General features: G+C 36.8%; 2 protein-coding genes across 4 annotated transcripts; both read right to left on the bottom strand.

Annotated features, from left to right (window-relative positions):
- Positions 1-1,412: 1,412 nt before the first annotated feature.
- LOC114412379 (probable disease resistance protein At5g66900) lies at positions 1,413-6,558 on the bottom strand. Of its 3 annotated transcripts, none has more exons than XM_028376234.1 (6): positions 6,452-6,558; positions 5,004-5,232; positions 4,146-4,549; positions 3,649-4,007; positions 3,069-3,340; positions 1,413-2,943 (listed from the first exon to the last, which is right to left on the bottom strand). In XM_028376234.1, exons 2-6 carry the CDS (start codon positions 5,203-5,205, stop codon positions 2,117-2,119), a joined length of 2,064 nt encoding a protein of 687 aa, XP_028232035.1. In that variant the 5' UTR covers positions 5,206-5,232; positions 6,452-6,558; the 3' UTR covers positions 1,413-2,116. The 3 variants fall into 3 exon arrangements, with proteins under 3 accessions (XP_028232035.1, XP_028232037.1, XP_028232036.1); XM_028376236.1 differs by lacking the exon at positions 6,452-6,558 and adding an exon at positions 6,270-6,286; XM_028376235.1 differs by lacking the exon at positions 6,452-6,558 and adding an exon at positions 5,527-6,225.
- Positions 6,559-10,237: 3,679 nt separating this feature from the next.
- Positions 10,238-10,852, bottom strand: LOC114411183 (uncharacterized mitochondrial protein AtMg00810-like). The gene has a single exon (XM_028374938.1). It carries the CDS (start codon positions 10,850-10,852, stop codon positions 10,238-10,240), a length of 615 nt encoding a protein of 204 aa, XP_028230739.1.
- Positions 10,853-24,349: the final 13,497 nt, after the last annotated feature.

Raw genomic sequence — 24,349 nt, 5'->3', positions numbered from 1 at the left:
TATTTTTTTATTGTTTTCAATACTTTAAATTCAGTTTGGTTTGCACGGTTTAGTTTATGTTGGCTTGCTTGTGAACCTAGTAGTATGTTGGTATTCATGTGATATTAAGCATGCTCCTCACATGTTTGAAAGAAAAATTGGATTTTAAAAATCATGATTTGAATGGATTGTTGTGGTTACAAGTGGTGTTAGCATAGCTTGGATGCATTTGTGAATTTAAGAAGGTTTCCAATGTAACATGAATTTGATGAAAAATTTGAGAATGCTTGAAAAAAAGATTTTGAGTTGTGTGTTGCTCAAATGAATGATGAGTGCCACTCTTTGGGGAAAGGTTAATTTTGAACCATTCTCTTATGATGATTTGTGTATACTAATAAAGAAATGATCAGGGCAAAATTTTGTTTGTTGGCTGTAGATTAAAAAGCCAAAATCCTTTTATTATTATCCTTTTGTGCACCCCATTTGAGCCTTTAATTAAATTTATTTCTTTCATGATAACCTAAAAAAGCCTAAAAGAAAAACAATACACTTTCTTACCATGGATAGGAGAGCCATTGCATGTACTAGGTTTAAAAGTTTGGGGGAGTGCTTGTAAGGACCAATTTGGGAACATTTGTTGGATCACATTCATGTAATTAAAATTGCATCACAACTGTGTTATTTAATTCTCTATAAATTTCAAGTTCTTGCAAAAAGCTTGAGTGAAACACTTGAGTGAAGAGGGACAAGCATTCTTGAGTTTTGTCAAATAAGGATTGTTGTACTTGCTTCCTTTCTTGAATTTAGGCATTTGCATCCTTGTTGTGGTCTCACTAAAGGCACCGTGGCTGAAATTTAAATCTTTGGTTGGTTCCTTTTCAAGTATGGATGAAAGCATGTACTAGATATGCTACGATGAGATTGATCTTTGTCCATGTGTTTTGTTATAGTGTTAGTATTTCTAGGTAGTCATTGCCAGTTTGTATCTTTTGCTTGAGGACAAGTAAAACTCCAAGTTTGGGTGAGTTGATAAGTGTTAAAATTATGTACTTATAAAGTTGTTAGATTTTTAGTCATTTATCTCACTATTTTCCTTATGTAGAGGCATGTTTTAACTCAATTTTCTTTAATTTCATTAGTAGTTAAGTTTTATTTCAATAATTTAGTTTTAGTTACATTGTAGTAAATTTCCCATTTTTGGTAGAAAAAAAGGAGAATAAAGATGAAGAACATGCTATGGAGTTGGAAATTGAGTACTGAAGCTTCAATAAACATCATATGAGGCAACAATTTGATGAAGTAGTAGAATCTGCTAGATGGCTAAGCCAAGTGTCACTTTAGATTGAAATTGATCTGCTCGACTATATATGTTGGGAAAGATTCAAGAAATTGTATTCAGATAGGAAAACTCAAGTGATAGAGGAGAAAAGAGATATTGTGCAAAATTGTTAAGTTTATTACGAATAACAAAATTTACAATGAAGGGGTTCAAAATACTCTCAAACTCTCTAAACCCAAAATACAGAGCTCCTTGTAAAGGAGACAACTACTATCTATCTAACCGAAAATGGTTACAAACGGAAAAAAATAGAAAATAGTTACAGTTACAACACAACTTATGTTAGTGAATCACCATGTTGGACGGTCCCTCGTACGTGACTGGATGCTCCACCAGGTGACATAGGATTGGATGACCTATATAAAAGATAAAAGTACTGGACCAGACGATCATTGTTGTCCATTCTATGTCTATCATGTATTGTCCAACAATCATCAATCTCCACCTTGATTCAATAATATTTCTGAATTACAACTAACTCAGTTCATTTCCAGCAATCTACAGTAAGTAGATCCAGATAATGCATGAACTTGTTTCTTAGAACCGGCTTCGTGAACATATCTGTTGGATTCTCCCTCGTATCAACTTTCTGGACTTTGACCCTTTTCTCAAAATGGATGAAGTGGTATCTAATGTCAATGTGCTTAGTCCTCTCATGATGGACTTGATCCTTGGCTAAACAGATTGCACTCAGATTGTCACAGAAAATGATGGCCTTTTCCTGTGGAAACCTAAGATTGCTAATCAAACCCGAAAGCCACTAACACAATGACATTAGCATGAAACAGGTATTAGGACTTAGGAGCGAATTTCATGAAGCCAATTTAAGTTAACATCAAGTTGAGGAACATCTATCTTTAGATTGGGAAGCATAGGTTTAAAAGCTTCCCATGAAGCAGCCGTCTCTTCATCACATACCACCTCTTTTAAATTCTCAAGATTGATGATTAAGGGTGGCAATTCACACCTTGGACAACTTGTCATGTACAGATTTCTTAGATTACAAAGATTACCAAAGTCCTCTGGTAAATTTGGAAGGTTAATGCAGTTTGAGATGTCCATATGTCTTAGATTCGAAAGTCTTCCAATAGAATTTGGTATCTCTTGCAAATCAGTACAGGAACTTAGCCTTAGAAGTTTCAAATTCTCCAAGTTTCCAAATTGTTGAGGCAATGCAGAAAGCTTATGGCAATTAGTAATGCTGAGCATCTTCAGGGAGGTGATATCACAGACCCCCTTAGGCAATTCTATCAGATCTTTGCAATAGTCAATATTCAAATCTTCTAGATTTGGAAAAGCATCTGAAATTAGCATGTTTCCATTTTCAAAAGCCTGTCTTGTATTACACAAGAAGAGGGATAACTTTTTTAGATTCTTCAATGTGACAAAGGGAGGAACCAAAATCCTCTCTAATCTGATTCGTTTTAGGTTGGATAATGAGCCAAGTAACTCAAAATTGTTCATTTTAGAAGGATGGAAACCATGATGTATGACTGTCAGAACTTTTAGTTTACTCATTTCTTTCAGGAACTTTGGAAAGGTGTACTGATTAGTTTGAAAGTTTAAAATCAGAACCTCAGCTTGAACTGGTTGCAGGTGGGACCAATATGATGTGCAAGTTTCATCTGCAAAGAATTACATATGGTGTCAATAGTAGAAGAACAAATTGAAGACCATAGGGACTTTCTGTTTTTTTTAACCATCTTTACTTTGTATGTAAATGTCTATACTTTAGAGAAAGATAACTAACCGGTCGATATAGACAATGCCCGTGCAGGGATCTGTTGGGGTTTTTGTTCAACACGCCATCCAAAAATATTTGACAGTACGCGGATCATCAAGCCTTGCTGTTTTTCTCTGGGCCACCATTTAGGTTTATTTTCTGTTATGTCAATCATCAGTCTTTTTCTCTGTTCAACTTGTTCCTGGTTGCTTTGATAAATTGCGAAGTCTCTTAAAATATCATGGAGAATGATGAAATGGTTATTGTAATAGTAACTGTCTGTATCACTTGTATTTTTCCTGGAAAATTAGCAAGCATTAATTCCTTAGGGTGAAAAGTTCCCTCACATCATTAAATATCCATGCTCTCTATTTGATAGAAAACTTACAAATTTCAATTTCTGTCATCAAAGGAAGTTCATGATAAGAATAAATGCAAAATTACAGAATGCAAGAAGTTTAAATTCTCAAGTTAAATGGTAACTTTGGAATGATTTATAAGGAATCAGCTGCTCTTCTCATGAGCCAACAAGCTATCGAATTATTTGTGCTATTGAATATATGAGGACAAAGTGTTGAGAAGAAATATAAGTAGTCATTGAATGTACCTTGTCACTAAGACATTAGCCAGATTCATGGAAGCTAATTTTTTGACAATGGCCGTTGCTATGCCATCATTATCTAGTCCATACAACTCTACCCACATATCAACAAGAGCAGCAACAGGAATTCTTTGGCCTTCAGGAAATAAAGCTAAGTCCATGAAGCACTCTTTGATGATGTGATTATCTTCCAAGACATCTAAGATCTTTTGGAGGGAAGTAATTAATTCAATGTTAGAATCAAGTATAGTATGACCATGTGAAAATTCCTCCACCATCTTTTGCCACATCTCATAAGATCGATTACTTAGTGATCTACCAATCACTTTAATGGCAAGCGGTAAACCCTTGCAATGTCTCACAACCTGCATTTCAGTGCAAGTAAATATAGTTTGTTATGACTCAGGCATCCATGCTGCAAATATATACATTAATATATATGCATTTCAGAAAATTCTTGTACGAATTACTCATATAATATGTCAGAAAGAAGGAACATGTACCTTTTGGACAAGATCTTCGTCGGGAATGTTTGAACTGTTTTTTTCTAAGAGAGCGTGGTGACGGAAAAGGGTTATTGCATCATTGTGAACAAGAGGTTTTAAGATGAATGGAGTGCCAAATCTATGGAATGCTATTCTTGAAGTCACCAAAATTTTATAATCTGATATCTGAACTTTAAATTTCTCAACTAAGGCTTCTGAGCCAGGCCAGACATCATCCAGGACCAGCAACATAGGACTTGCATCAATTTTCCTCAGCAAAAGTCCCAATTGATTGACTGCATCTTCATCGCTTTGAAACTCAGGCACTTGATATCCACAATGTTCAAATAGTCTTTCTACAATAATCTTCAACTTAGGCTTTTTTGAGAAGGTGACAAATAAAATATTTTCCTTGAATTTACCTAGAGAAACCAAAGAGAATAGTAAGCTCGGAAATTCTTTCTACAATAATATTAAATGGTGCACGTATTGCCAGAAATTAAATTACCACATTTAACATTATAAAAAAGGAACATGAACGGAAATGAAAGTAACTTATTATGCTCATGATCAAGAGAAAATGATTCTCTATGTTAGAGTAGCATATGCGAAACTTAGGAAATGATATCAGTATTCAGCAATCTTGAACTCTGCTTTAAGGTGCTCTCTATATTTCAGAAATATATAGGGAATTATAGCATTCTGCAAGTAATTAATTTCACCTAGTGCTACTAAACTTCCATTTTTTCTTGATGAATATCATCTGAAATTTAGCAAATATGAAATAAACCTTTTTTTTCTTACCATCTATAAGAAGAACTAGTTAATTCATTTATCATAGCAGAAAACAAAAAAGGGGTTAGTTACGAGATATACCTATGACTTGTTCATCCCAACAAAGCTTTGTAGCCAAAGTGGTTTTTCCTGATCCACCTAAACCAGTCAGCATAATGATGGACACACCTTCTTTAAGAAGCTCCACCTTCAACTCGCTCAAAGGTACATCCAACCCAACAGTGAATTCTGGTCCTTCAGGAACACCAAAAGGACGCTTGATTTGTTGTGCGGTGTCTTCCATGAATAACCAACTATTCGAGTCCTTTCTCTGTTCAATCAAACAAGGATCAAGTTGTGAGAAACATAGAAACTCAACATTGATGCATGAGCCTGAACATCTCAAATTGAAAGTTTAGAACAAGAAAAGAGACCGCTATAGTTTTTTTTTTTAAAAAAAAAATAAGAGAAAAAGTTTTATTCCAAATCTATACTTTGGGAAACGCATAATCTTTTCTTGTTAGCTTAATGTATCCTATTCATTAGTTAAAAGCATATCTTAACAAGAGAGTTAGCTGGTTAGGAAGAAGTATGATGATAATGGATGCAAATTTTCTCCTGTCACCTTTAATTTACACCTAGTATCGTTCTCCCTGTTTCTACAACCCTCATTATTTGTATTTTAACAATTGTTAAGAAAACTCTATATTAATTAATCCTATATGAAAAAACATTTATAAATGAGTCGCTATCCATTGTTGAAAATATGACGGTGTTCGATTTGATTCTTATACTTGACACTAATTTCTTGTTTTAGCTCCAACTAACACAAAAGATCTCCTTCAGTTTTGCTTTTCTACATGAAAAGGAAAAAACAAAACAGATGCATCCTGGTTGGTACGTGTAAACATTTAAAATAAAAAATTATACCTACATGAAAAAAATACTCTGACATCGTTATAATTTCGGCAAATCAGTTGTAAATATATTTTATGTATAAAAAAATTGTAAAAATATTTATTTAAGGATTAAAACGAAAAGCAATAGTATCAATTGTTACTAAAGCTTTAATTTATGATAAATTAGACTACTTATATATATCTTAAATAAGTTTTATTTTTTTGTCAAAAGACGTTCTTTTTCGTATAATATATATTGCATAAATATTGAATGATTGGATATAATAGTTTCAAATTTTGTATTTAAAAACATGTTTAATTTAAAAAATCATGTGATACGCTAAACTGACTTTCCAACGCATTAAAAGGAAAACAATAACAAAAAAATGTTAGCAGTCCATTAGGTGGATAAAACTTAAAAGAATCGACTAATTCCTAGCATCAAATAAAAACTATATGTATCTATTACATTGAAAAGTCGGTACAATAAGAACTGGCGTTTCAATATCCAAATATATAACTATATAATAAGAGAACATTTTGGAATTGTAGGACAAATTAAGGAAAATGAATAGGGTATAAGGTTAAAAAATATGATTGTTATTGTAATAAAAAAATGTGACAGATATATACTTAACAATATATATGTACCTTAATTAATTGAAATAACCAGAGACTTCCTTTGGATGTGTCTTTCTGTTACGTGTTCTTCTTGTTAACGATATGAAAGAAGTTCTTGTATGGGATAAAAGATTTGTTAGAATCGCAGACAGACATATTTATAGTCATGCATGCATAGTTTGTGTTGATCTAATACCTTATTAACGTGTTTTACTTTTCCTAGAATTGTCAAGGAAATTTCTTTGTGTGACGCAAGAGATAAGTATGAATAAGCAATGACGATTATAATAATTAACCGCCATAGCTTTATAAACTTTTTCGAATATATTCCTTGTTTTACAAGAATTAATCCACATACTCATAATAAAAACAAGAATTAACCCATATTATGACAGTGTTTGGTTTTGTTTAGAAAGGTTCATAATTCAGTAATTTCACTGCATCAGTACAGAAATCACGTCGACAGACCCGACCAAATGACGCAGAAGCTATTTCTCTTGACGTGGAAAGAGCGTGAGATTTGCCTTTGTATCTGATTGTTGACCAAGTCAGAAGTCAGACGAGTTTGGTCTCTGTTTGATTTGGGTGTCTGACACGTTGTTATTTAATAGAACGTGTGATGACGAGTTTGACACGTTGTTATTTAATAGAACATGTGTTGACGAGTTAGCCACGTTGTTTCTCTCTTTCTCAAGCATATGTCGATTCTCCCCATTTTCCAAAATCTGTTTTTTATTTTTTTATTTACAGTATGAAACTAAACAGTAGCGCTAATGCTTCCACGTTCCCATCAGGAGGCTTCCTCCAAATTAATATTCATAGATATGCTACCCACTCCATCCCGCGAGAATATTTGTTAGTGATATGATCTTAATTAGAAATCAAAATATTTTTACGGATAGATAATCTTTGAGTTGGTTATCTTCTAACAAGGAATCATGAAAATAAAACAAAAGATAAAGCTAGATGAGTTGAAATTAACACAAAGGAATATAAACCAGTTATATCAATTGTACCACTACTACAAAATATATAATCTACATCATTAAATCTACATTGATTATTGGAAAACCGATGTAATAAACTATGCAGGATATTTTTTAAATTTTAATCAACTTTATTAAGGTGTTTACGACGATTTTTATAAAATTGCCTTTGATATAAACATTACAAAGGTGGTATTATAAAAATTGTGTTTGTTTGTTACAGGATTACTACGGTTTACACCTAGCACCGTCGTTGAAATTATCATATTTTAATTCGCGATTTTTCACTTTCGTTGGTACTGCAATGTTCGATTAGCTTCTCGATCTTGACATATTCTGGAAACCTCCGAACGCACAGAAGAAGTTTGGTCGTACCTCCTTCAGTCTGCCGTGAGCTTGGAATTGTGCTAGCCGCAAGCTTGTCATTGTGTGTCTAAGTGTCGACAGGCAGCCTCGCAAGCTTGGTCGTACCTCCTTCACTCTGACCGTTATGCGGTAAGTACCAATATTGTTTTCAACTGCCATTGTTTGTTGTTCGTGTTGTCCTCGATAAACTAGGTTTCATTCATGCATGTCTGGTGTTTATGATATTATCAATTTGTTGACATTTGGAGTTTGTGTTTGTTTAAATCCTAAATTTACTTAGTTGTAAGGAGAAATCCCTTTCATCGTTTCCAAGCTTAGTGCAGAAAATTGTTCGTCTTGTATGGCGGCAGTAGATTCTTTAATCTCCCTCTGGCACTGGTATGTGGATTGTGGAGCATCATTCCTAGTTTTAACATGTTGATATTCTTTTGAGTTTTTCTTGCGTTGCCCAGTGAGGCGATGAGCAGCAGTAACAGCAGCTTCAGCAACTGCTGCTGAGGCAATGGCCACTGTTAAAGCATGCTTGCTCTGTTCTTGCTCTGCCTCACTTAGTGTTGTTCCTTTTGAGGGTAGGGGATATTTAATTGAAGGAAATCTCTTGCTCTTTAGCCTTGCAAATATCCATTTCATTCTTTTCTCCTTTTGAATAAAAAAAAATTGTCTCATAAGAAACAAAATCCAAGTTAAAGACTTAATTTGAAAAGGCTCAAGAGTTAAAGACTCACCTTATCTTGTGTGGAATGTTTGTCCCATATAAGACCTCTTCACCAGACTAAAACAGCTCTTCTTTTTTGCCATTTAAGGATATCAACACATAGGTCAACTTCAATGTCTGTGATCTGATTAGCCATTCCTCTTAATAAGCTTCATGGGTCCTCTCGTTTTTATTTTCTCTCCATCTCTCTTTTTTCCAACTGTAGCAGACATGTTGATATGTCTGTTGGGTTTGAAATGGCAGCACTGTCCCTCATTGAGCTTTGATATTAATATTCTTGATTATTTAACTTATAGTTGTATATGTTATCACTTAACTAATATTGTTTTGCCAATTTTACCACACACACAATGAGATATAAATCCTCGTCTTCTTCTTACTCTACAATCTCGAAGCCATTCAACTTAATTCAATTAATAGATAAAAATTTCTAAAAATAAATCACTTGTAATGTATCCAAGTAAAAGATTCTAATTTACAGTATATGAGTGGATATGCAATAGAATGTTCACAATTTAGTTTAATTTATAAATAAAAAGTAATATGCACTAAAAATTAAAAAAAAAAAGCATAAAAACATAGATGAAAAGTGCTATTAACACATTCTCTAAAATCATCTTTAAAAGCATAGTTAGGTCACTGCTAAGTGCTAACCATAACCTTAAGGATTGTTGATAACAATATGGCCCTTTATAATGTGACGTGGGCTTCTCCATATAAGAAACCTGATGATACAATTTTCTTACTTTGCAATAAATGTGTCTTTCACAATCACAACTACTTTGAACTTTTTGAAGCTCATCTTCTGCAGGGTTTTAGAGAAAATAAGGCTAGTAGGCTTCACTGTGATTTCCACTCCCTTTGGTGATCTAATGGTGGCACTGTAGATTTTTGGCGCAGGATCTACATTAGTCACTCTTCTTTTGAAAAATCATACTCTTATGTCTTTGTTGCTTTCCAAGCCAAATTGCATGGTGGGGGTAGTTGATGTTAGGATATGGGACATGGTTATGCTTTTTTTCTATGGAAGGATATTGTAGAAATGTATGATAGAAATGATGGGAGTAGGAAGAGGATGAGTTTTCAGAAAATTGACACCTTAACTTGAATTGTGCTTATTAGCTTCTTGACTTACATTACATGGCTTACTACAACTTATGCCTTTATATAGGTTACATAGGTGATTTCTACACACTTCTATACTACTTAGTCCTAGAGTCTTCTAGACTCATCTATCATCTACCATCTATCTCTATAATATTCTAGGTGCTTCTATGACTTTAGATAATAAGATATTTTTCTACATCCATCAAGAAGTTTCTACACACTACAACATCTCCATAGGTGCAGAACTCTCTAGATAATGGACCACCAATTATACATCTACACTTTTCTAGATTAATCTTCAACACTCCCCCTTAATCTAGAATAGTCTTAAACTCCAAGAATGTCTCTGAATTTGATGAACTTCTTTGTTGCAATTGGCTTGGTGAAGATGTTTGCTAATTGTTCTTCAGTCTTGCAGAACTCCATTTTGATTTCTCCACGTTCCACGAGCTCTCTAATGAAGTGGTATCTAATCTCAATGTGCTTTGTACGGCTGTGGAATACTGGATTCTTAGTCATTGTAATAGCTTAAATATTATCACAATGAATAACTGTTGGAGTCTTGTTGTACTGGATTCTTAGTTACACTGTGGAATACTGTGGAATAGCTGACATATTATCATACTGTGGAATACTGGATTCTTAGTCACACACAACGCTTGTTGCAGCCATGTATTTTGCTTCTGTTGATGATAGAGCAATTGTCATTTGCTTCTTTGATGCCCATGATATTGCTTTGTTGCCTAGAGGAAACACATATCCATTTATGCCTTTTCTATCATCTGTGCTTCCTGCCCAGTCGCTATCTGTATAACCTGTCAAGTTAAAGTCTTTATCTGTCTCGTACAAAATGCCAAAATCCTTTGTGCCTTTGACATATCTTAGGATTCTCTTGGCTGCTGCAAAGTGTGCTTTGCTTGGGTTACTCATGAATCTAGACACGATGCTAACTGCATGTACGATGTCTGGCCTTGAGTTGGTTAAGTAGATTAGTGAACCGACTAGGCTTCTATAAACTGTTGCATTAACTTTGTTTTGCCCGTCATCTTTTGAAAGCTTCTCGTTCATCGCCATAGGTGTGGCAAGTGGTTTGCAATCTTGCATGTTGAACTTCTTTAGTAAGTCATCCGCATATTTTTCTTGCGAGATAAATATTTGTCCAGGTCTTTGCTTGACTTGCATGCCAAGAAAATATCTCATGAGTCCAAGATCGGTCATTTCATACTCTTGCATCATAGCCTTTTTGAATTCTTCCATCATCTATGAGTTGTTGCCAGTGTAGATTAAATCATTTACGTATAGGCACAAAATCAAGAAATGATTACCTTGCATCTTCACATATAGTGACGGCTCACTTGGACTTTTGAGGAATCTATGCTCGACGAGGTATTTGTCTATTTTGTTGTTCCATGCTTGGGGAGCTTGTTTGAGACCATAAAGCGCCTTTTCAAAGCGATATACTTTGTCTTCTTCTCCTTGAACTTTGTATCCTTGTGGTTGCTCCACGTAGAATTCTTCTTCAATCTCTCTATTCAAGAAAGCTGATTTTACATCTAGCTAGTAGACTTGTAGCTTCAACTGTGAAGCTAAGGCTAGTACAGTTCTGATTGTTTCCATGCGCACAACAGGAGCAAATGTCTCATTGAAATCAACTCCTGGCAGTTGTGAATAGCCTTTAGTGACAAGTCATACTTTGTGTTTCTGGATTGTTCCAACCTCATTATATTTAATTTTGTAAACCCATTTCAGGCCAATGATCTCCTTGTCTTTTGGTTTTTGCATGAGCTCCCATGTATGATTTTTCTCTATCATTTTGATTTCCTCGTCCATGACTTTTCTCCAAACTTCTTCTTTCGATGCTTCCTCAAACTTTTGAGGTTCACAGGAAAAAAATCCAACATTTGCGTACTTTGGATTCGGTTTGTGTGGCCTTCCTGATCTTCGAAGTTATTTTTGTGGGACTTCTTCTACTTCTTCTTGCCGGTGCTGTTGGTCATGCTGTGTTGGTGATGTTGGCAGTGTGCACGAGCTTGGATTGGATACTTCTTGCGTCTCATTGACTTTAGTACTCCATTGCCAGCTTGCTCCTTCGTCAAAAATGACATATCTTGAAATGATCAGCTGCTTTGAATCTGGTTTGAATAATCAGTAACCTTTAGATTGGTCACTATAGCCGACAAAGATGCATTTTTCTTCTTTTTCATCGAGCTTTTCTCGGTTCTCCTTTAGAATGTGCGAATAAGCAACACATCTAAAAACTTTAAAATGATCAACTGTTGGTTTTCTATTGAACCATGCTTCATATGGCGTCATATTTAAGACTGCTTTAGTTGGAGAACAGTTGAGGATGTATACTACTGTGCTAACAGCTTACGCCTATAGATTCTTTGGCAGGTTCTTGTGCTATAGCATCGATCGAGCCACTTCCACAATGGTTATGTTTTTCCTTTCAGCGACACCATTCTGTTGTGGAGTGTGACAAACAGTCAGCTCCTTCTTGATGCCATGATCATTGAAAAAATTGATGAATATGTGCCCATTGAATTCTTCCCCGCGATCTGTTCTCAAGATTTTGAGGGAATGCCCACTTTGCTTTTTCACTAGGGCCTTGAACTCCTTGAAGCAAAAGAATGCATCGGATTTTTGTTGGATGAAGTACACCCACATCATTCGAGTGTAGTCATCAACGAAGAGGAGAAAATATCTTCTTCCACCAAAGCTGGGGGTACTTGATGGTCCCCAGATATCAGCATGCACCAATTGAAGTGGAGCTTTAGCTCTCCAAGATGTTTTTGGAAATGGTAACCTGTGCATCTTGCCATAAATGCAGCCTTCACAAACTTTAAGGTTAGATGAAATAAAAGGAAGCCCAAGAACCATATTTTTTTTTGTTTTAATAATTTGAGGCCATTAAAGTTTAGATGACCATACCTCAAGTGCCACAGTATGGACTCATCCATATTCTCACATTTCAATGCATTTTTTTGCCCAAATGACATAAATAGAGGAAATACTTTATTAGGAGCCATTTGGATAGAAATAATTTGGCCCTTTCTTTTATCAATGATATTACATTTATCATCATCAAAGATGACATTATAATTTTTATGAATAAGTTGACCAACACTTAGAAGATTTTGAGTAAGACCTGGCACATAAAAAACATCATAGATATATTTTTGGCTATCATTTTGAGTTTTAACAGCAATGGTGCCTTTTCCTTCAACTGTTTGAACATTTCCATCACCAAGTGTAACTTTGGATTTTATTGTCTCATCTAGTTGCACAAAGAAACTTTTGTTTTTTGTCATGTGGTTTGAACAACCACTATCAACATACCATACATCCCTTGATTCTTAAGAAGATAAAGTGGAGTACAAAGTATGATCAAGGGATTCTTTATTTTCTATAAAATTTGCTTCTTCTTTTTGTTAGTAAAAACAACCTTTTTAGTAGTGTAGGTGCCTTTTTGCACTTTTTGCATTTGTACCGACAATCATTTGTATCATGATTATTTTTCTTGCATAATTTGCAATAGGAGCTTGAAGCATTAATACTCCATTGCTTTCAGCTCCTTTTACCACGATTAGTAAATGCTCCTCCTCTTTTTTGAGGAAATTTACCGTGGTTATTTTTCTTATCTCCATCATTTTTAGAGATATTAATTTTAGATTGGAATGTTTGCTCTAGTGGCTGCTCAAATCTTTTCATTCTAGCTTCATGAGCTTCTAAAGAGCCCATTAATTCTATTAGAGTGAGTTTAGATAAATCTTTTGATTCTTCTATGACAGCCACAATATGATCATATTTTACGGGAAGACTTCTTAATATTTTTAGTATTATTTTCTTGTCTTCAATCGCGTCCCCGTAACTTCTAATTTGATTGAAGATATTAGAGACACGAGAGAAGAAAGATTGTATAGATTCATCTTCCTGCATTATTAATGTATCAAAATCCTTCCACAAAGATTGAAGTTTAATAGAAATTACCTTGTCTGTGCCTTTAATTTCATTTTTCAGAGTCTCCCACGCCTCCTTTGCATTTTTTGCTTGCATGATTCTTGGAAAGATCTCTCTACTAACTCCTTGTTGGATGAATAGCAGAGCCTTAGCATCATGTTGCTTGTTTTGCTTGTACTCCTTTTGCTTTGTTGCTGTCCACGTAGCCAATTTTTCTTGGATTTCTGGGACTGGATAGCCATTCTCTATAACATCCCACAAGTCTTGTGAGATGAATAGAGTTTGCATTTGGATGCTCCAATAATCATATGCTTCCCCATTAAATATGGGAACTAAGGTTTGGTTATAGTTGAAGGTTGGTGGGCTAGGTGATGTAGCAAAGGTCATAGGATCAACACGGCTCTGATACCACTGTTAGGATATGAGACATGGTTATGCCTTTTTTCTATGGAAGGATATGGTAGAAATGTATGATAGAAATGATGGGAGTAGGAAGATGATGAGTTTTCAGAAAATTGACACCTTAACTTGAATTGTGCTTATTAGCTTCTTGACTTACATTACATGGCTCGCTACAACTTATGCCTTTATATAGGTTACATAGGTGATTTTTACACACTTCTATACTACTTAGTCCTAGAGTCTTCTAGACTCATCTATCATCTACCATCCATCTCTATAATGTTCTAGGTGCTTCTATGACTTTAGATAATAAAATATTTTTCTACTTCCATCAAGAAGTTTCTACACACTACAACATCTCCATAAGTGTAGAACTCTCTAGATAATGGACCACCAATTATACATCTACACTTTTCTAGATTAATCTTCAACAGTTGATAGCATCTTGGCCTGCAATTTTTATGAGATCGAACAAAATAAAATTGCTAAAACTAGAACCATTTTGATTTGTAAGTTGTAACCATGCATCATGTCATGAGAACTAGATATAACCAAAGTCATCAACATCATAGGCCAAACCAAGCTCAAACTTCTTCTTGGGTTCAATTGACCAGAACCATAGACAAATTCTGCCTCATTGTTAACTTTCCTACTCATAGTTTGGCCTGGCTTGACAAAGGTTATATAAACAAGTTGAAGTCACCCATCTAAAAAAATCTCAAGTTGTGAGTTGTGACCTTCAGATTGAGCATATGTATGATACAAATAAATCAACTAAGATTTCAATGCCAGGAGCTGCATCAAATAGATTATAAAACACCTTCAATTACCCTCAGTTCTGAAATGCCAGCCTTTTGATCACAAGTAAAAGCAGAATCAAGAAGGACCACCAAGGTATAGGTGATTGAAGAAAAGTTTCAGAAAGTGGCTACATTCTAAAAGGGGTTTTAGGTAACTAACCTTAGGTAGTGGGATAATAGTTTTGCTGCTGCTGGTGTTTGTACCTAGTTGATTTCTATATAAGATTATTGGGTGTCATATGCTTATTAATTTGATTGATTGCAGACAAAATGGGATTGTCGGTCATCAATTAAGTGAGGTCTATTTCATAGAAAGGTGCATTACTACAAATGATGTAATACAACCAAATATAATTATCGGTTATCAGCTTGTGTTGTATGAATACCTAAATAAAAGATAGCTTATTTCAAGAAATGATGATGTTGTCATGCTATAGGACTTCCAAGAACTTACTCTTAATCCTTGCTTTCATTATCTATTCCCAGCAGCGCTGCTAGTTCAGTTTGTAAGTTGGTATTAGCAAAGATATGTATTTATGTTGATATTCTCAACAAAGAAGATAGCATTACCAATCGCAAACATAGGAATTAAATGCATGTTTCAGTACATATAGCTCTCTGCAGCTCTTAATGGGTCACCATTACCAATCTCAAGAACTAGATTAGCATAGGCAATCCTCAACTGATCTGAGAGATCCTTCACTTGTCCATAGTCTTGCAAGGCAACCTGAATTGAGGAAAGTTAGTACATTACGATAGATAAGAGTTAAAAAAAATAAAATACAAAAAATTAGACCCTGATGTGTAGAACTAATTCTCAATAATCTACCCATTATTATGGTCATTTCCATATGTAATTCATGTTTATTAAAACAACTCTACAATAACTATAGGATACTCACCTATAGATGAAATCACAGTTAAGGAGATATTAGCAAATCAATATAGCTGATGACTTGAAAATCATTTGACCATATGCTAGAGTCCAACTTTGAAGAATTTTGCTGCACTTTTACTAAAGTTAAAATAGTGTAATACAGTTAAAAATGCATATGAAAAATCATCTATATTATAAATCTTCAGGGAAGAAGTTGGTGTTATTGTTATTAAAACTTCCATCTCCCCTTTGTTATCTAATTCTGACATATGTGTACACTGTAAAACAATCAGGAGTCAGGACAGCGACCAAATACGTTCAAATCTGTTGCAGCTGGGCAGGAAAGGTTCAGGACTCTACACAGTTCTTATTATAGAAAACCACAACGAATCATTCTCGGTATGCTAACTTTATTTTGCCACTATAATCTATCTGATCACGTTCAGCAAGCAAACTGGATCCTTGCATTATGAGCCAGATTAGAGTAACATAGAGCCCTAACACTTTCACTGCATACTCATAGTAGCATTTGTTTTTCAACTCAATGTCAATTCAGTCAATTATGAATATTTGGATTGTTACATGCATGCACTTTATGCAGCACTGTGATGTGGAACCTTCCCTATTGTCAGAGCAACCTAATTAAACCAGCAATTAACAATTTAATGGACATTCCCTTTGAACTTAATTACCAACTAGCTAGGTTGTGTGGTATTAATATTATCAATAATAATAATAATAATAATTATAATAATAATAATAATGATATGGCCATATAATTATTTTTTCTCGTGCCTATTAAATCACTCAGTATTAGACTACTTACTTCAATTTGTGTTGTGATTGATGAATACCCGCTAGCATGCAATTTCAGTCCAGTGGCAGTGTTGACCACGTACAGGCATGCATGCTTCTGCATATATATTTTGTTTCTCACGCTTCGAAGTTCAAAGGGCCACCAATTAACAATTAAACTGATGAACAGCCTTGTGGAGATATATGAACTGTGACATTGACATCGTCTTGCATTGATGTCATTTCCCAATGCATATAGCATAGGTTAAGATTATAAGATGCTTAACTTTATCGAAATAATAAAAAAATATATAGATCCCCCAACTTTCTAAGATTACTAAAACTTTTAATTTGCTCTTTTTTATAAATTCAATTACTGCATGTGTAATATATACTGCTATTATTTTGTATAATGATTTTTTTTTTTGTTTTAGAAAAGAGTTCTCTATCTTTGTCTGATCATACCTTTCCAAATTCTTTTCTCCAAGTCAATTCCTACTCCCTCTGTTTGGGCCAATTCCTACTCGATCGTCATTTTCCATGAAGCTATGATTCTTAAGATACAAGTTAATTACCAAACCAGGATAAGGGATGACGATGTTGTAAAAGTAAAATAAAGCATAGTTGACTGATCATTAACATTAATTTGTTGGAACTTATGCTAAAACTGAGGGAAATACAAAAACAAATTCGTGGTCGATCCATTTCTTTTATATATATATATATATATATATATATATATATAATCAAAATTTTCATTGTTTTAGATTCTAGCACAATAATGTTTGATAATATTTTTTGTTAGATTTCATCTTAAAACCAATTGGTCCTAAGTGAAGTTATCCAACACATATATAAACTGCACCTTAAGGACTGAGGCAAATAATGTGGGACTTCCTAACATTTTTCATAAATATATATCAACAAGACATCAATGGTTATAAACTGAAACAAATTATAAATAGAATAACCAAAAATGGTATAGAAATCAATTTTCTAAAATTATCAATGAATATATTAATTTAGTTTAAATTTATATAAATTACATGTTGAATATATACTGGATCCGTGTGAAAAAAGTTAACAAGAAAAATTTAACATAAGAGGGAGTAATTATAGAGTAAAACAAAAAGCATAAAGATTTAATTTGAAAAGGCTCAAGAGAAACAGAATCCAAGTTAAAAAAAAATTGTCTCATGAGAAACAAAATCCAAGTTAAAGACTTAATTTGAAAAGGCTCAAGAGTTAAAGACTCACCTTATTCAATTAATGATTCAATTTAATGGTGGACTTCATTCCAATTCTACATCGCCTATTCTTTATTAATGCTTCCCTATCCCCTTTGCTTGGTGTCATACCCTAATTTCGTCCGGGGACCTTTGCTTGATGACATGCGACCATTCTTTGGTCCTTGTGAGGTGCTTGGCACCCATCATTAGGCAATTTATGAAATTCCAGGACATGCCGAAAAACCAAAAAAATGTTGATGCACAATCCGTAAGTTTCCGTGACACATCGGAAATCAAATGGAAGCATCGTTGCATAATTAAGTGAGGTTCCGTAACATTCCGTAAGTCAAAGAGGGGATGATTATGTAATCCGCAAGGTTCCGTAACATTACGGAAAGAAAACAAGTATCGTTACGGAATTCGTAAGTTTCCGTAACTTTACGAAAAAAGAATCACCAAAAAACAGCAGAGGGGGGTGTACTTAGTAAAAATGGGGGTGCAAATAGCACCCAGGCCCACTTGGGCCCTCCAGAAGATTCCTCCAGAAGGCGGTTGCTTCTGGAGGAAGCAACCCTGCTCGCCTGGGCGAGCTGGGCGGCAACCACCTCCCCTATTTTGCTATAAATAGGGGAGGAAATGAAGAAGGAAGGGGTCCAGCCCCTTAGGCACTTCTCTCTCTTTCGAATTTGCTTGGAAAAATTGTTTCCGTGAAGAAAATCTAAGCCGAGGCGCTTCCGAAACGTTTCCGTAACGTTTTCCGTGAGGAATCTCGCAAAGGTTTGAACCGTTCTTCAACGTTCTTCATTCGTTCTTCATCGTTCTTCGATCTTCAACGGGTAAGTACCTCGAACCAAGCTTTTCGATTCATTCTATGTACCCGTAGTGGTCCACATTGTGTTTCGTGCATTTTTATTCTCGTTTTGTTTACTTTTTATACCCCCTGTTGACGTGCTTAAGCCATTTTACTTAAGTCGTTTCTCGCTTAACTTAAAAATAAAATAAATTTCCACCGAACGTTTGAATTGTATTATCCATTAACTTCGGTTAAAATAAATTCCGACCGTTCGGTCATGCCGTAACCACGTTGGAAATCAAAAAAGAGGTAAAAATAATATAAATAATCAAAAAGACATCTTTTAGTAAAATAAAGCGGAAAATCAATCGGACGTTTTCTCTTTGGGATTTCTCATTCTTAATCGAATTGATTAATAACTAAAGTGAAACTAAAGGCTAAAATCAATTCGCCTAGTCAAGCTCGTCCATAAAAATAGGCTTTTGAAGTTTGTCATTTCATTTTCTCACTAAGTAAAATGAATCATTTTTAAGGTCCAACGCCTTAAAATGATCACCACTTAAGTAAAAAAAGAATCGCTTAATAAAAAAGAACTACGTAGGTCTGAGTTCCTCATTGAGGATACGTAGGAGCAAAAGCCCCGCTTTTGTCGACCACCCCAAGAGATCGTTAATGGTCCAATGCCTTAACGTTTCTCTCCTTTCAAAAACAAGAGATCGTTAATGGTCCAACGCCTTAACGTTTCTCCCCTTTCAAAATCAAAAGACCGTTTAATGGTTCAACACCTTAAATGACCTTTTGTTCAATAAAAACATATTTTGCAAAAAAAGACAAAAACAACTTAACCAAACACTTTGTTCCGAAAGAACTACGTAGGTCTGATTTCCTCATCACAAATTGAGGAATACGTAGGAGCAAAGGGAAACACCCTTGTCGACCACAAAAAGAGAAAATATAAAAAAGGTATAAAGGATATAAGAACATAAAAGGGAACATAAAAATCAAAGTCATGTTTGCACATTCGATTAAAGGCTGCCGTCCCTTGGGACGGACGTGTGGGGTGCTAATACCTTCCCCGTGCGTAAATACAACTCCCGAACCTTTCACTAAAAAGTTCGTAGATCGCGTCTTTTCCGGTTTTTCCGACGTTTTCCTCAAATAAACGTTGGTGGCGACTCCGCGCGTATTCCTTTCGTGGAACACGCATCCCGCGAGTCTCGCGTCGCCCTCCCGCCGAAGGGTAGGTTGCGACAGTTGGCGACTCCACTGGGGACTGTTTTTTAGAGAGTTAGGCCATTTAATCTTGTGCAATGTTTTATCATGACTTTCTCCTTTGTTGGTTTCCCTTTATTTGTCTTATGTTCTTGTGTATATAAACTATTTGTTGCTTTTAGTGTGTTTTAGAATGTATGCATGAGGTAAATATTTATTCATTTGATGCACACAAACACTAACACTATTTGCACACACTGTAAGTGAAAAAGGGCCCTATACCCGGGTTCATGGGAACATAAGGAGTGGAGGTGAATCTGTGATCATGCTAGGTCTCCGACTTGCTTGATTACAGTGAACCCTCATCTAGAGCTTTTCTCTTTGAAAACTTATTGTTGCTAGTAGTCCCTACTGCTGCAATATGTTCTTCGAAGGGGATGATACCTCTAGAAACCATCAAGAGAGATATGACTACCTTGGGGATTATTGCTAAAAGCCTAGTTAGTTCTCTCCCTTATAGGTCCCTTAAATAGGGGCACGGAGCAAACACGCTGCGTGCCATTTTTCACACTACCATGCATAAGTATCATATACCCTTTTGCTTATGTTCAGTAAATATCGTCATACTGTGTACATTCCCGCATTGTGTCTTTTACATAGGCATTGCATATGGGTTCTGTCTTGATCCCTACTGTAAACAAACCAACGGAGGGTCCGTGTCGCCTTCTTAAAAACGTGCGTTGGGGCATTTCGCTACCCCTAGACGTCGTATCTAAGAAGGGGACAAATTCCCCGGACCCCCGCATTCCTAGATTGCATCTGTGTCATATGCATTCCATCATGCATTCATCCATCCCACCCATGAGATATCGGAGTTTTGATTTGCACCAGCTTTTGTCTCACTTTAGTAAGCATGGGAACAAATCAAACCGGCAAGAGGTTCTACCAAGTCAAGGTCAAAAGCCTAGATACCACCAGCATCAAGGAATTGGGGCGATTGATGGAACCCCTCCAAATGCAAGCCTTCCGCAAGACTTACGGAAAGATCTTAGAGTTGACCATAGCAGAGGTGTCCATAGAAGCCATTGCATCACTTACCCAATACTACGACCAGCCTTTGAGGTGCTTCACATTCGCAGACTTCCAATTAGTGCCAAACATTGAAGAATTTGAGGAAATTCTAGGATGTCCTCTCGGGGGAAGAAAACCATATCTTTCCTCCGGGTGTCTCCCCTCTTTGAGCAGAATTGCAACTGTGGTCAAGGATTCAGCAAGAGGTTTGGACCGCATAAAACAGACTCGGAACGGCATAGCGGGCCTACCACAGAAGTACCTAGAAGACAAGGCGAGGGGTATGGCCAATCAAGGAGACTGGGTCCCGTTTATGGATGTGTTAGCTTTGCTAATTTTTGGGGTCGTCCTCTTTCCAAACGTGGATGGTTTGGTAGACCTAGCAGCAATCGACGCTTTCCTTGCCTACCACCATAGCAAGGAAAGTCCGGTGGTAGCTGTCTTGGCAGATCTATTTGACACATTTGACCGAAGGTGCGAAAAGAGTAGCGCACGGATCATCTGTTGCTTACCCGCCCTCTGTGTTTGGTTGGTTTCACACTTGTTCCAACAAGACACAAGACATCCATGTCCGCTCCTGAGCCATCGCTCGTGTACTGAAAAGAGGAGAATAGATTGGGACCAGCTCTTGGCCGGGATAGGAGGTAGAACAATCAGTTGGTTCCCCCGATGGAAGGAAGGAAAAGAAGGAGTCCTTTTCTCATGTGGAAGATACCCAAACATTCCGCTGGTAGGAACGAGGGGTTGTATTAACTACAATCCCGCGCTCGCTATAAGACAACTAGGGTACCCCATGAGGGGAGCACCGACGGAAGAAAACATGTCTCCTTTCCTTGTGAGGGATTTCGGCGCACAAAATTCCAAGACTATACAAAGAATCCATAAGGCGTGGGAAACCCCGTTAAAGAAAGATCAAGAGCTTAGAGGCATTCGTAATGGCATCATTGGTGGGTACCACGAATGGCTGAAAGTTCATGTACGAGGTTTAGATTGGCTCGCCAAGTTAAAAGTCGTCAGCAAAGAGAGCTTTGAAGCACTGGAAGAGGACGAAGAAGTCCAAGCTCTCAAAAGCGAGTTAGGAAAGGCAAAACTTGCCAAGGAGAAGTTCAAGTTGGCCGCTACACACGTTCGGAAGGAGTGTGCCGGGTTACGGGAAGAGAATGCAATTACCGCAAGAGCCCTTGAACAAGAGACCAAGAGGGCTCGCAAGGAAGAGTATGGTCGGAACAAATTTCGCGGAGCTCTATGGGGTAGCAATAGTGAACTCAAGGAAGAAAGGGACCAGTCGCGAGCACATAGCATGGTTTTGAAAGAGGAGTTAGTTGCCTGTTCAAGGTCCAAAAGAAGCTTGTCTCAGCGTTTATGCGAGACGGAGACCAATATGCTAGCTATCATCGCCAAGTACCAAGAAGAGTTAGGTCTAGCCGCGGCCCACGAGCATAGGATTGCGGACGAATATGCCCAAGTATACGCGGAAAAAGAGGCTAGAGGAAGGGTGATCGACTCTTTACACCAAGAGGCAACCATGTGGATGGATCGGTTTGCTCTTACCTTGAACGGGAGTCAAGAACTTCCCCGATTGTTAGCCAAGGCCAAGGCGATGGCAGACACCTACTCCGCCCCCGAAGAGATTCATGGGCTTCTCGGCTATTGTCAGCATATGATAGACTTAATGGCCCACATAATTAGAAATCGTTAGGAAACTTGTATGGTCTCTCAGACCTTGACTAGATACGACTTCCTTTTTGAAATAAAATGAGTTGGTCCCATGTTTCTACTCCAAAAAGCTTGTGCAAATCAAGTCACTCCCGCATTTTATCTCTAGCATGCATTGTATGTTGGTCTCGTCCTTTGTCACGGGAAGCCGGAAGGTCCATATCACCTTCTTAATTGTACACATGGGGCACTGCGCCCCCAAATGCGCAAGTAAGAAGAGATAACTTTCCGGGCTCTCGTGTCCGTAAAATGCATTCATATCATGCATCGCATAAGCATCTCTTCATAACATCATAATGGACATATCCTGCATTTGTCCGTTATCATATTCCGGCCTCACATTTTGCATGAGTCATGGCATCATCATGCATATGCGTTCAACAAACTTTTTGATCTGCAAAATTGCATACCATTTGTTTTCATGTTTGCTCATCCTTGCGTTTTCCTCTACAAAACAAAAACAAAAAAGGGGGAAGCGTGAAACTTCACACTACATTCTTAGTTTCATGTGTTAGGCACCACGAGCCAACCATGTTGGGATCATAAACCCGTTTCACTTAAAAACAAAATAATTGAACATGGTACCTAATGCATGGTTAACTAGGAAATGGTGTTTCTTCGGGCATCTCAATTTCATAATTACATTTTCCATGCATAAGCTTAAAGTATGCCCGAGTCATTCATCCCTATGAGATGTTGTTGAAGTATTGGCGATCAGAATTGCCATTCCTTGGATTATAGGGTTGAACCAAGCTCATGCTTTTACAAAAAGGTTCATCAAGTCAAGTTGAAATATGGAAGTAACCGTCTTGCAAAATTGGGGCAAAAGATGAATCGAGTCACATCACTGCTTCGTCTACTGCCAAACATATTTAGGATTATTGATGTCCTTGTTACATCCAGTTTCACCTTGACAAAGATGTCATGGACCATGTTGAAAATCTAAATTGATTCAACCCCATATCTTGCGTAAAAATTCGCAATACTTCAACTGTACATCATTCGCATGCATCCATGCTTTTCATTGGTTGCATTGCTCGTTGCATTCTTTCCTTGAAAAATAAAATAAAATGAACTTAATCATTGTTATAAAAAAGAAAGGGACACGCTTTACGACGCCCTTACCGAACTCGTGCTAGAGCTAGAGTAATGGGTGAAGTAGAGGAGATACAAGAGAAGATGAAGGCCGACATGGAGGCCATTAAAGAGAAAATGGCCACAATGATGGAGGCCATGATGAGCGTGAAGAAGATAATGGAAGCCAATGCGGTTGCAATTGCCGCTACCAGCGTTGTTGCTAAGGTGAACCCGACGTCCCCATCCGGCCTCAAGCAAATGAATCATCCAACCTCAAATATGGTAGGCAAAGATTTAGGAAGTACGGATGACCCCATGATGTGCAAATTCAAAACGAGCACGCCTTCCCATCATATGGCTTGCCTCCCAACTGTACACCACCCAACGTGGCGTACACTCTCAATGAAAATCTCAATAACTCCACTCCGATACTCATTGAGAACCAATAACCTCAATCTGATCAGGCACATATCTCTCAAACCGTGGAAGAGACCCATGAAATTCCCCATCACAATCTAGCCAACTTCGAGCCTTGGCTCGGATATACCACTGAAGGGCAAGCAGTTGGTGGTATACCCCTACAAAACCCTTTGGAGGGCCCTCAGTTTCGCCCACAACCACAACCATTGCATTTTGCAGTGGGAAGAGCCCCTCCTGCTATGGCCGAAAAGGGAAAGGCGGATCATCTAAAGGAAAGGCTCAGGGCCATTGAAGGAGGTGAAGATTATGCCTTTGCTAACCTAGAAAAGTTGTTCCTAATACCCAAACATGGTCATTCCCAAGTTCAAGGTGCTGGACTTTGACAAGTACAAGGGGACTACT

This window comes from Glycine soja, chromosome 5 (assembly GCF_004193775.1).
Source record: "Glycine soja cultivar W05 chromosome 5, ASM419377v2, whole genome shotgun sequence".
Classification (NCBI taxonomy): Eukaryota; Viridiplantae; Streptophyta; class Magnoliopsida; order Fabales; family Fabaceae; genus Glycine; species Glycine soja.
This window is presented reverse-complemented; position numbering and strand designations above follow the sequence as displayed.

Excerpts from the sequence above, each read along its gene's own strand:
- LOC114412379 (XM_028376234.1), bottom strand. The coding sequence starts at position 5,205 with ATGGAAGACACCGCACAACAAATCAAGCGTCCTTTTGGTGTTCCTGAA. Across the intron at positions 4,008-4,145 it reads ACGAAGATCTTGTCCAAAAG|GTTGTGAGACATTGCAAGGG; the intron begins GTACATGTTCCT and ends ACTGAAATGCAG. Across the intron at positions 2,944-3,068 it reads GGCATTGTCTATATCGACCG|ATGAAACTTGCACATCATAT; the intron begins GTTAGTTATCTT and ends AATTCTTTGCAG.
- LOC114411183 (XM_028374938.1), bottom strand. The coding sequence starts at position 10,852 with ATGGAAGAATTCAAAAAGGCTATGATGCAAGAGTATGAAATGACCGAT.